Genomic DNA, 12,712 nt, shown 5'->3' with positions numbered 1-12,712 from the left:
TTTTGCCATTGTGATGGAAAGTGGTATGTTGCTTTTTTAAAAAAATTGTGTTCATTGTATTACTAATAAGACTGAGTATCTTTTTAAGTGTTCTCTTTGCATTGTTTCTGTGATTTGCCTTTGCCCACTTTTGGGTAGTTGTTTGTTTTTGGTTTTGGGGTTTTTTTTTTTTTAGTCCCTTTTTCTTGTTGATGTTTACAAATGCTTTATATATTATGGTCGTTTGTCTTTTCACTTACAAAAACTCTAAAGACTGTTGTGATTAACTTCATTTTCCTTAGTTTTTATTTTATATCTTTATTTTGCTTTGTTTTGTTACATCTACATATTTACTTGGAATAAAGAAAAATGTGTTTTTCTCTATATGCTAATCTTATTTTCTTTTTTGAATACTATATAGAATCTGACATTTTAATTTAATGCATTCATTTTAAAAATAGGTTTGTGAATTTCCCAGATCAGCCGGTGGTGTGGAGAGAAATCAGCATTATTACATCAGCATTAAGGAATGATTCACAGGATAAACAAACCCAATTTTTAAGAAGTAAGAATGGAGTGATAACTTATTGGGTGTATAAATTACCATTTCTGGACTACTAAGTTATATATGGTAACTCACATCTGTAGTATTGGTACCCACATGTATATTTTGCTCTTGACAACTGAAGTTTGTACAAATGGTGTCACTTGGTCTCTTGAGCATTTGCTTAGAAACCCATAAGCTTCCTTAAAGGGTGCAAATTTATCAGTTAGCCCAGGGAATTGAATATATTTTTAACAGGTTTTGCAGTGATCGGAAAGCATCTATAGATTAAACATATCTCCACAAAATGGGAGAGAAACTTTTAGCAATTTATGACCTTTCTTGTTAACCCTCACTTTGTGTTGATTGCTATAGCCAAAGATTTCAAATTCTGGATAAAATAGAAAGTAGGTAGTTAAGGTCATTTCAGCATAAACAAGTGCATCCTCTTTATCTCAGCCAACAGCAAGCACTATTGTGACCCTTCACATAAGCCATTCTTGTCTCCTGGATCCAATAAGGCCTCCAAGGGTTTTAGGGTCATTCAGCAAACATCTGTGTCCATTACCATCTAACCCAAAAGCCTTCTAGGTTGTAGGTGAAACTCAGTTATTCTAAATGTAGTATTTATTGTTCTGTACATGAAAATGCCTTACTTCCATATTAGTTTCAAGATTTTCTTTCTGAAAGAAATTTTTTAAAGTAAAATGTGTTATGTACAGGTTTGTTTGAAACTCTCCCTGGTCGAGTCCAGTGCGAAATGTTACTAAAGGTAACAGAACAATGCTTCAACACGTTGGAACGATCAGAAATGTTGCTTCTGCTTTTGAGACGCTTCCCTGAAACAGTGGTACAGCATGGGGTATGATTTGATCATTTCCTTTTTCTTAAGAGAAAATAAAATTGATCAACACATTCATCAGTTGGGTTAAAAGCAATAGTGTGTATTATTTTAGAGCAGAAATTCTGAAGAGCACTAGGTAAGATTGAATATAAGAAATTTTTGTCAGTAAAGCTAAAAGTATGTCACTGTTATCAAACTTTATAAATTTCCAGTAGAAGTTGTCCTGTCGGTGTAAGGAAACAGCCAGCTTTGACAGTGCTGTTTATTTGCAGTCTGTAAAGTACAGTAAAATTATTTTAAAAATCCTACTCCATTGTAGTCAGGAACATGTTTGAATTTAAATGAGAGCCATAGTCTGTAGTCTTAACAGGCATGTTTTTCATGTACTTTTCCCTCAATTACTTATATCTGTAATAATTATTGAATGCTATTGGCAGGCATTGGTAAGTGTTCGGTATCTCCTGTACTTCCCAGACCCTTTGAGGTAGATAGTATCCGACTGTACAGATGAAGAAACTGAATCTTAAATATGTTAGTAATTTCCATAGCCATCAAATGGAAGAGTCAGGATTCAAATCACTAACTCTTAATTCCAGCTCTGTTGCTTATTCTTTCCCGCACCATTTTTCAAGCTTTGGCCCCAGTTAACCTTTTCTGTACCTCCCTATATCAGTTGCCTAGGGCTGCTATAACAAAGTACCAGAAAACTGAGTGGCTTAAGACAACAGAAATTTATTCTCTCACAGTTCTGGAAGCTGAAAGTTGAAAAAAGCAAGGTGTGGGCAGGGCCATGCTCCCTATAAAGGCTCTAGGGAAGAATGCTTCCTACTCTTCCTAGCTTCTGGTGGTCACCAGCAGTCTGTCATTTCTTGGCTTGCAGCTACATCATTTCAGTGTCTGCCTCTGTTGTCATATGGCCTCCTTCTCTGTGTGTCTTCCCTGTGTTCCTGTGTCTTCACATGACCTTGTAAAGATTGTAGTCATTGGATTTAGGGCCTGTCCTAACCTAGTATGCCTTCATCTTAACTAATTGCATCTACAAAGACCTTATTTTTTTTTTATAGCATAAAGTATATGTAAGGTCACATGCTGAGTGGAGGTGGACATGAATTTTGGGAGGATGCTATTCAACCCAATGCATTCTTTAATCATTACTCAACTTTTAACTGTTTGTATTATATTATCTTTTACATTGTTCTACCCCTACCCCAAGCATCCCCAAGTGACCCCAAGGAGATAACACAGACACCTTGATGGGTTTTGATAAGCTAACTTTCTACTATGCTAGGAAATATATAGTAGAAAGTAATGGAAAGGTGGCCTTAAATGTCAGACAGTTGTGGGACACCTGGGTGCTCATTCAGTTAGGCATCTGACTCTTAATTGTGGCTGGGGTCATGATCTCGTGGTTCTTGTGGGTTTAAGCCCTGCATCAGGCTCTGTGCTGATGATGTGGAGTCTGCTTAGCTTTCTGTCTCTTTCCCTGTCTGCGGCCCTCCCCTGCTCACACTGTTTCTTTATCTCTGTCAAAAATTAAAAAAAAAAGTCAAACAGATGTGTCTAGCCTAGCCTAGGCTGTATGATTGCCTATTTGTGACAACTCTTGAAAGTGATAAGGTTTGCCAACATAATATATTTTGATGCAGAGAATAGTTTCTATGTTTGGTACAAAATCTATTATTCTAATCAGTTCCAACCCTTCCTTTAAGTTTCTGTAGACATTTAATTTTCATTTTAATTTTACTAGTTCAGAGGAGCATAACCAAGACAGAGTAGTTGTTGATCAGGTGAATTTAGGGTTTCCTTCTGGGCTGTGTTGCTGATGTATCCTTTTGTTTTCTAGTCTTTAAAATGAGAATATTTGTTTCCTGGGGAAGTTTGCATATACAGACTGTGGTAAATTTTAAAAGCCATTTCTTTTTTTTTTTTTTTTTTTTTTTTTTTTTTTTTTTTAATTTTTTTTTAACGTTTATTTATTTTTGAGACAGAGAGAGACAGAGCATGAACAGGGGAGGGGCAGAGAGAGAGGGAGACACAGAATCCGAAACAGGCTCCAGGCTCTGAGCCGTCAGCACAGAGCCCGAGGCGGGGCTCGAACTCACAGACGGTGAGATCATGACCTGAGCTGAAGTCAGACGCTTAACCGACCAAGCCACCCAGGCGCCCCTAAAAGCCATTTCTTTATGTAATTCTGACATCTTAAACTGTAACCCATTTAAATGACTAATTGTATTTTGAAACAGGTTGGCCTTGGGGAAGCACTATTAGAGGCTGAAACTATTGAAGAACAAGAATCTCCTGTTAACTGCTTTAGAAAATTATTTGGTAAGAAAAATTGTATTTTGTACTAATTCTTTGCAGTGAGTAGAATATGCTGGAGTAAGTATCATTTTAGGGATAAGGTCATTTCTGGAAAGCAAAAGAACTTTTCATATTATGAAATTTAAATCCTGGTTTATTTTTTTAGTCCAGAAAGCATTTTAAACAACTTCTAAATTTTTATTGTCATATTTGATACCTCCAAAAGAATATGTACAACCATATATTCAAGTATGAAGCATAATAATAAACATCTGAATTGTCACTAGTTCAAGAACTAGACCAGTACCCATAATGTAGAATCTGCCTGTGTGTTTCCTTGCTAGCTCCAGCCACTAGTGCCCTGTGCACTGTAAATTTTAAATAAATGTGCCATAAGGGGGTTGTTCCCCTATATATTTTAGGTAATTACATTAAGTGAAGTCTAAAACAAATTCTGTTTTTCTCACAATTGTAGGGTAGACAGACAACTTCATCGTTTTTTCTTATTTTTCTCCTTCAACAGTTTGTGATGTTCTTCCACTAATAATTAACAACCATGATGTTCGATTGCCTGCCAATTTATTATATAAGTACTTGAACAAAGCAGCTGAATTTTATATCAATTACGTCACTAGGTCTACTCAAATAGAGAGTCAGCACCAAGGTAAGTGAAAATATCCTGCAGTTTTATTTATACAGACTTTAGTAAATTGCAAACTCAGAAATCCCTCATCATTCTGATTATTCTCTGGATACACACCAGTTTGATAGTGTTTCTAAAAGATGGTTCCTGGAAAAAAAATACTACAAGTAAGAGATAAAACTTTTCTGGAACCAGTTTTACCATTTGACTGAAACAGTCAACTTGCTGAACTATGATGTGAGTGCACCAAGCTTCATACGTGTACCACAGCTCAAAAGTCATTTTCTGCTATACCCGTGGCCAGTTGTGGGTCTTTAAACAAAGCACATAATGTGTTTGTATTCTGTGCTCTTGTCCTTTGAATGGGGATTCTTTTTCTTTCTCTGTCAGGTATCACATACATAGTAAGTAGTACAATTAATTGTAGACTACTCTTCTCATTTCTCAGGTGCCCAAGAATCATCTGATTTAATGTCACCTAGCAAACGGAGCTCTCAGAAGTACATAATAGAAGGGCTGACTGAAAAATCATCCCAGATTGTGGACCCTTGGGAGAGGTTGTTTAAGATTTTAAATGTTGTTGGAATGAGATGTGAATGGCAGATGGATAAAGGAAGACGGTAAAACATTATTCATTTCTAGAATTGCTTAGCAAGTCTTCTGATACCATGTTCTCAAGATCTTTAAAAACAAAATCACATTCTTAAAAAGCGTATAATGCATAGGTATACTTTTGTTTGGGCAAATTCTGTAACCATGGTATTTATGCAAAAGAGGGTGGTTTTTCACTTTATTAAAAGATTCGCGGGGCGCCTGGGTGGCGCAGTCGGTTAAGCGTCCGACTTCAGCCAGGTCACGATCTCGCGGTCCGTGAGTTCGAGCCCCGCGTCAGGCTCTGGGCTGATGGCTCGGAGCCTGGAGCCTGTTTCCGATTCTGTGTCTCCCTCTCTCTCTGCCCCTCCCCCGTTCATGCTCTGTCTCTCTCTGTCCCAAAAATAAATAAAAAACGTTGAAAAAATTTAAAAAAAAAAAAAAAAAAAAAGATTCGCAATGAAAGTGTGAACTCTTAAGAAGATGTTGAGGTTGAAGCATTCCTTCGCATTCAGAGGAAACAATAGCTATTTTGTTGTGTCTGTGTCCTGAAATAGTGATCTGATTATTGCTCTAATTCAGAAGGGGAATTTCAAATGCCTGCTGCTACATTTGGCAAATGTAATGCTTCTGTTAGGGCTTTTCTCTAGACCTTTTGCTGTCAAGCCCAGAGTAATTAATTTTTGTCATCCTTCATCTTTCAGAAGCTATGGTGATATTTTGCATAGAATGAAGGATCTCTGCAGATACATGACCAACTTTGATAATGAAGCTCATGCAAAATATAAAAACCAAGTGGTTTATTCCACTATGTTGGTCTTCTTTAAGAATGCATTCCAGTATGTCAACAGCATACAACCATCTCTGTTCCAAGGTTGGTTTAAGAATTTTAGAGTCTCCCAAAATACTGACTTTGGCTAGGATGATGAAAGATGAAAATGGTAACCTTAACATTGTTCTTAGATGCAAATAACTGCGGGGTAACACCAGGGCTTTCTTTTAGTTGTTGGTAGTTTTTATGTAAGTATGTTTTCATTTACAGTTTCCATATTAAAGGATATAGTGGTACCGTGAAACTAAATACAGATATTCAGTGCCTCTGTTTTTAAAAAGCAGCAGATGTAGCAAAGTGTTAAAGTAGATTTCACAAAGACTTTGCAGTAGACAGAGATTTTTTAAGTAATATATTTGCATATAAATTCATATAAAACATGAAAAATAGAAAAATAAGAGCATGAAATCACCTACCCATCCAATATAACTACTCTCATTTTTGTGTATTGCCTTATAGCCTTTCATATATTTAGATATTGTTTGGAATTTGTAGCTATAATGTATTGTACATATAATACACTCTTAGTGTTTTTTGCTAATTTTATGATTCATGATAGCTATAAAAAATTTCTGGATAAGTAAGAACAAATAACAAAGAAGGAACTTTGATTTATAATCTGTCATTGAGAGAGAACCTTTATTAACTATTTGGTGTATATCTGTATAGTCTTCTATTCTTGCACACTTGTTTGTCTACCTAACTGAGATCACACTGAACATACTTTTTAATGACCTGTATTTACAGCTGAGTAAACTTCTACCTGATATTGTTTTCTTTTCCTTGCCGCATTTTTAAGTGTTGGTGTTTCCCCCCATCCATAGGTCCTAATGCCCCAAGCCAAGTTCCACTGGTTCTTCTTGAGGATGTATCAAATGTGTATGGTGATGTAGAAATTGATCGTAACAAACATATACATAAAAAGAGGAAACTAGCTGAGGGAAGAGAAAAAACCATGGTAATCCTTTCAGATATGATTATTAACAGATTATGTGTTTATGGTTTGCTGGAAATGAGTCTTTGTAAAATATAGCTTTGGAGCTGAATTGATAAAGTTGTTGGGGCTTTTCGTCATAATTACCGTATAAATCAGCGGTTCTCAACTAAAGTGATTTTGCCGCCCTCCCCCTCCCCCCCGGACATATGGCAGTGTCTGGGGACATTTTTTTATTTCCACGGCTTGGTGTGGAGGAATTGCTATTAATATCTACCATGTAGAGGCCAGAGATGCCGCTAACCATGCCAGAGTGACCAGGACAGGCCCACGACAAAGAGTTGTCCAGCCCAAAAGGCAAATGTTGAGAAACCCTGGTGTAAGTTAATTCTACCTCTTTTGACAGCATGACATCAAATGTAAAAAGCAAAGGCAAATGAACTGCATTGAACGTCTAGACAGAGTGCTATGCTGAGTCCTGGCCTCAGAATGGAAAGTGCTGAGGTGTTCCAGCTAGGAAGTAATTACAACCCAAGGGGACATGTCAGAAAGGTTTCATGAAGGAGGTCAGCATTTGAAATCAGCCTTGAAGGATGTATAGCATTTTGTCATTTGCAATTGGGGGGTGAAATTTGTGAAGAGTAGACAGTTTGCACAAGATGTAAGAGGCCAGAGAATGTGAAGAACCACTGGTCTTCTGATTAGGCCAGGCAGCAGGCCTGGACGGGACAGTGATTTCTAAATTTAATTTTAATGCAGAGGAATCCTTTCAAGAAAAGCTTTAGTGGAGGCCCAGTGGAGATGCTTTAGGTCAGGAGTCAGCGAACTTTCTCTGTAAAGGGCCAGGTAATAAGTAGGTTAGGCTTTAGAGGCTCAGCGGTCTCTGCTGCAGCTAGCTACTCAGCTCTGCTGTTACAATACAAAAAAACAGCGATAGACAATAGTAAACAAATGAAGTGGCCGTGTTCTAATAAAACTTTATTTACTAAAGGACCATTTGACCTGCAGGTCACAGTTTGCTAATCCCTGCTCCAGGTGAATACCTCAGGGGAGCCCAGAGTTTCACCTACTTCCTGTCCCCTCTCCTCCTTTCAGTCCCCTCACTACTTCTTCAGCCCCTAAGTAACATTTACTAGACCGGGGCATGAGGAGATAATGTGCCTTAAGATCAGTTTAATCTGGGTGCCTGGGTGGCTCGGTTAGTTGAGCGTCTGACTTCAGTTTAGGTCACAATTTCACAGTTTGTGAGTTTGAGCCCCATGTTGGGCTCTGCGCTGACAGAGCCTAGAGCTTGCTTTGGATTCTGTGTCTGCCTTTCTCTCCACCCCTTCTCTGCTCACACTCTGACACTCTCTCTCTCAAGAAATTTTTTTTTAATTTTTAAAAAAATGTCAGTTTAATCTGATGTTTTTATAGATTGTATGAGATAGAATGGAGCAGGGAAGACCAAGCCTTCTGAAGGTTTTTAAGGTTATTAAACCTTATGATAAATTCATTTGTTTCCTCCCACAGAAAAATGCACACATTTACTGTTCTACAAATAATTTCAGAGGTTGAGAGATTTCAGGGTTGAAATCCAACCCTGAACCCCATTTTGAGAACTCTGTGCCAATCAGACTTTCCTGGATGCCCTCTGAGTCATGCTTTAAAAAGATTCCTAAGGCTGCTAGGTACCTACTCTTTCCTTCTTTGCTGACATTCCCAGGAGGGATAACTCGTTCACTCTCCCTTTTGGTTTCCATGAGTGCGTGGTTTATCTGGGTGTGTCACGTTAAGACCACAGATACCTGCCATGTAATAATAGGTTGTAATAATACTGGTTTTAGCTAAAAGCAATGACATGTCCCATATAAATCAGTATAAATAACATGGCTCTCAGTCTGTTTCTCCATCTCCACCACTTCCTCCCTGTCCAAGGCATCCCAGTCTTTCGTATATCATCGGGATCATCCTCTTCCTGCTTGCCCTCTTGCTCCCTGCCATCTCTCTTCTCTACCCAGCAGGCTTAGTGACGTTTTAAAGACATGAAGCAGACATCACTCCTTTTCTTTACCACCTCTAGTGGCTTCCCATCATGCTCAGAATAAAAGCCAAACTCTTCACTTTGGCTTTAAGGCAGTTACTGATCAGGCCTTTGCATCCTCCAGTGCTCTGAGCCCCTTCCTACCCCTGGACCTCTGCCCCTGGGCTGTGCTCTAGGGTTGGAGTACTTCTCTCTGGCAGGCTGTGTGCTAGTCTCTTAGCTGTAAGCCCAGACTTTTGTCCCTCTGCAGCCTCCTTAAACCCTCTGGCCCTCTGGTTCCTCCTGTTCTTCACCTGTCATGTGTCACCTGGCAGGCCCTGCTCTCATACTCTGGCTCTCCAGCCAATCTGTGTTTCCATCTATTTTTGTTTTTACTCTCCTAACTGATTTCTTCCTGGTTTTCATTCTGTGCCACAGTCTGCACCCCCCCCAACCCCCCTCCTTCCCTGCCAGGTCTGTGTGTGCCATCACAGCAGAGGACATATCTGATGGCCCAAAGTTCAGCTTATCAGCTCATCTTGTTGTAGTGTTTTGTTTCTTTTAATAACTGTCAAAAAATTGGGAGATTTCTCACAACAGTATCTGATACACTGGCCCCCTAACGCTGGCACATATTTGGAGCAGGGCAGAGGCTGCCCACCTGAGATGGGTGTGCATTCTCCACCCAGCTGAATTCCTTGGCTCACGTGACATGTCAGGTGGCTGGAGCTGGGGGCTGTCCTCTCCCACGGGCAATAAGTTCTCCACCCGCACACATTTGTGTGTGTTCCCTGTAGTCAGGATTCTTGCTTACAGCATTCCCTCGGAACTTCAGAGGCTACTTTTGCATTTCGAAAGTAATTTCTCTAAATTCTAGAAACTGTTTAGAACTCCATACTATTCCCACCACATCTGAGGTCCCTTCCATAAACTCCCAATCTCATTTTGAGGCAGGAATGTTTTCTCTAAGTTGCAACACCAGTGGCTACCCCATTCATATCAGTGTATCTTATTAGATTGGCAACATGTGGCAAGGAGCTGGACCCTGAAAAAATAAGATGCCTAGCAGGTTTTGATTGTGAAAGGGATGGGGTATGTGTCATTACTGAGGGAGGATAAGAATGTGGCAGCTAAATAGAGTGGGTAGGGAGGGTCCCCAAGCATCAGGAGTAGCAGGAGGATACTAAGTCTGAGGGGGAGAAAGGTGGGAGGGAAGGACTTGTTTTTTCTGAGATTAGCTTGAGGAATTGAGTTTTTAGCTAAAATATTTGTACATATTTTTAAATGATCTTAGTGATGTAAAAATTTGCAGGGAGAATTTAATTTGGGTCATTAAGTTGGCAAAATAACCTAGATAGAATAAGAGTCAAGAAATTCTCAGCAAAATAAAATTAAATGGAGCTGTTTTACCTTTACTATTTTTTGGCAAAATGTCTAACCATGCTCACTGGCACTTACAACACTTACAACACTTACAACAAGCAATTCTCTGAGACCTCTCTTTTCTTTGGCTAAATATTTCTTGGGATGAAGAACAAGAAACGTAGAACTCTTTTGTAAAATACAGAAGGCATTAATAGATAAGTATTATTGTTAAGCATAAGTAATTCCTGGCCGACACCTTGCATTGGGGGAGCAGAGCCAAAGAGAGGGGTGGCCACAGGAGAAGATATATCTAGGGAACAAAAAAATAAGTAACTCATTTCTCTCAATTCTTAGGGCATTTGGGCTTTAATTTTATTCCACGACATGACAAACTTATTTGGAAGCAAATTGAATGATGTCACATATTGGGGGGGAAAGTAAACTATAAAACAGATGCTACTTAAGCTTTATCTCTGAATATAAAAATCTGATTTGGGGCTTTTATAACACTGATAATGTTTTTAAATTATTGGAGCTTTACTTGAAAGCAACATAAGCTTAGAATTTATCATGAGAAAAACATAAGCTTAGGGGCACCTGAGTGGCTCAGTCGGTTGGGTGTCTGACTTCAGCTCAGGTCATGATCTCACGGTTCGTGGGTTCAAGCCTGGCATCGGGCTCTGTGCTGACAGCTCAGCGCCTGGGGCCTGCTTTGGATTCTGTGTCTCATTCTCTCTCTGTCCCTCCCCCACTTGCGCTCTGTCTCTGTCTCTCAAAAATAAATAAAAATGTAAAAAAAAATTTTTTAAAAATAAGCTTAATTTTTAAGGTAAAAATTGAATGTGTAAGAGTGAAAAGATGGAAAATTTACATTAATTTTTAAAGCTAAATTGTTAAATTCAAAAATTATACTCAGGATAGTATCCTTTGATAAAGTCCATATGGTAATCAGAATTGGTGGCAACAAATATAATAACACACCAGTGCAGCTGACCCTTGAACAAGGGGGTTAGGGGCGCCAGCCCTATGCGCCCTACACAGTCACAGATCTGTGTATAACTTTTGACTCCCCCCAAAACTTAACTACTAACAGCCTACTATTGACCAGAAGCCTTACCAACAACATAAGTAGTTGGTTATTCTGTATTTGTTATGTGTTATGTATTATATACTGTATTCTTACAATAAAGTAAGCTGGAGAAAAAAATGTTATTAAGGAAATCATGAGGAGAAAAAACATTTACACTGCTGTACTGTAAAAAAATCTGTGTATAAATGGATCTGTGTCATTCAAACCCATGCTGTTGAAGGGTCACGCATACATAACTATAAGTTAGTCCTATTCTTCACCTTCTCTAAACAGAGTTCGGATGATGAAGACTGTTCGGCAAAAGGAAGGAATCGTCACATTGTAGTCAATAAAGCAGAGCTTGCTAACTCCATTGAAGTGCTAGAAAGCTTTAAGCTGGCCAGGGAGAGCTGGGAGTTGCTCTACTCCCTAGAATTCCTTGACAAGGGTAAGAACATGCTGTTGTATTGGTGCTGTTTAATTTTTATATAAGGTTAGTGTGCTAATAAAAACACTATTCTGCTTGAAATAAGACATGGCTAACTAAATTGATTACAGTAGTTGACATGTTTTATAGGATTCTTTTTGAGTAGGACACCTAATCAGTTATTGATCAAATAACCATTTACCTCTTAGCTTTTACTATGAGTGGTTTTTTTTTTTAAAGTTTACTTATTTTGAGAGAGAAAGAGAGCCTGTGAACACGCAGGGGAGGGGCACAGAGAGAGAGAGAGAGAGAGGAATCCCAAGCAGGTTCCGTGCAGTTAGGGTAGAGCCCTGTGAGGGGCTCGAACTCCGGAACCGTGAGATCATGACCTGAACCAAAATCAAGAGCCGGAGGCTTAACTGACTGAGCCACCCAGGTGCCCCTACTCTGAGTATAATTATAATTAGGGTTGGGGTGGAGTGTCAGGGAGAGCTTTAGGTCTTTTAACATTTGTATTGCTGGCCTCTTTTTCTTGCTGGGTTTGTTTGTTTTGTGCTTTTGGTTCTTCTGACCTACTGCCTTGTATCTTCCTTATGTAGTGTAGCCAAGCATACAAAAGGTAATGCTATTTTTATCTGCATTAACTCTATTACCTGAAAAACTCACACTACAGAAAGCTTGTTTTCCTTTGAGAATAGACCTAAAACTAGGGGAAGTTTTACAGTGATTAAGTATTTCAGGAGCAGTTGGATGGCTCTCAGTCAGTTAAGCCCTGGACTCTTTGATTTATTCCCAGGTCATGATCTCATGGTTCCTGAGTTCAAGCCCCAAACTGGGCTCTGCACTGACAGCGTGGAGTCTGCTTGGAATTCTCTCACTGTCTCCCTGTCCCTCCCCAATATGTGCATGTGCTCTTTTTCTCTGTGTCAAACAAATAGACATGTTTTTTAAAAAGTATTTCAACATTACTTAGAAATCAGTAGCACTTTGCTAACCAATGTATTTTTACTGTAATTTGGAACCAAGGCTCTTTACTTTCCTTCTGGCCAGTGGACCTTCATCCCTTGCCCACTTGCATCACATACCTGTACAGAACCCATGATCAGATGTGTCATGTCATTTTCATTTTTTCTGAGTAAATATAGCATCACTTGGTTTCTTCGGTTGCCTCTAGAATTATA

General features: G+C 38.9%; 1 protein-coding gene across 4 annotated transcripts in view; it reads left to right on the top strand.

Annotated features, from left to right (window-relative positions):
- The window catches only part of INTS10 (integrator complex subunit 10), a 32,929-nt gene that overhangs the window by 1,666 nt on the left and 18,551 nt on the right, over positions 1-12,712 (top strand). For 3 of the 4 annotated variants that reach the window (XM_081795619.1, XM_081795618.1, XM_081795620.1), the window contains exons 3-10: positions 441-544; positions 1,246-1,385; positions 3,611-3,692; positions 4,192-4,332; positions 4,760-4,931; positions 5,607-5,776; positions 6,559-6,692; positions 11,399-11,552. In XM_081795619.1, coding sequence (XP_081651745.1) covers positions 441-544; positions 1,246-1,385; positions 3,611-3,692; positions 4,192-4,332; positions 4,760-4,931; positions 5,607-5,776; positions 6,559-6,692; positions 11,399-11,552 — 1,097 coding nt within the window. The remainder of the gene's footprint in view (positions 1-440; positions 545-1,245; positions 1,386-3,610; positions 3,693-4,191; positions 4,333-4,759; positions 4,932-5,606; positions 5,777-6,558; positions 6,693-11,398; positions 11,553-12,712) is intronic. The other variant, XM_081795621.1, reaches the window with a different exon arrangement.

This window comes from Panthera onca, chromosome B1 (genome assembly GCF_046562875.1).
Source record: "Panthera onca isolate mPanOnc1 chromosome B1, mPanOnc1 haplotype 2, whole genome shotgun sequence".
Classification (NCBI taxonomy): domain Eukaryota; kingdom Metazoa; phylum Chordata; class Mammalia; order Carnivora; family Felidae; genus Panthera; species Panthera onca.
Note: the sequence above shows the minus strand (reverse complement) of the source record. Positions and strands in the feature narration are given on the sequence as shown.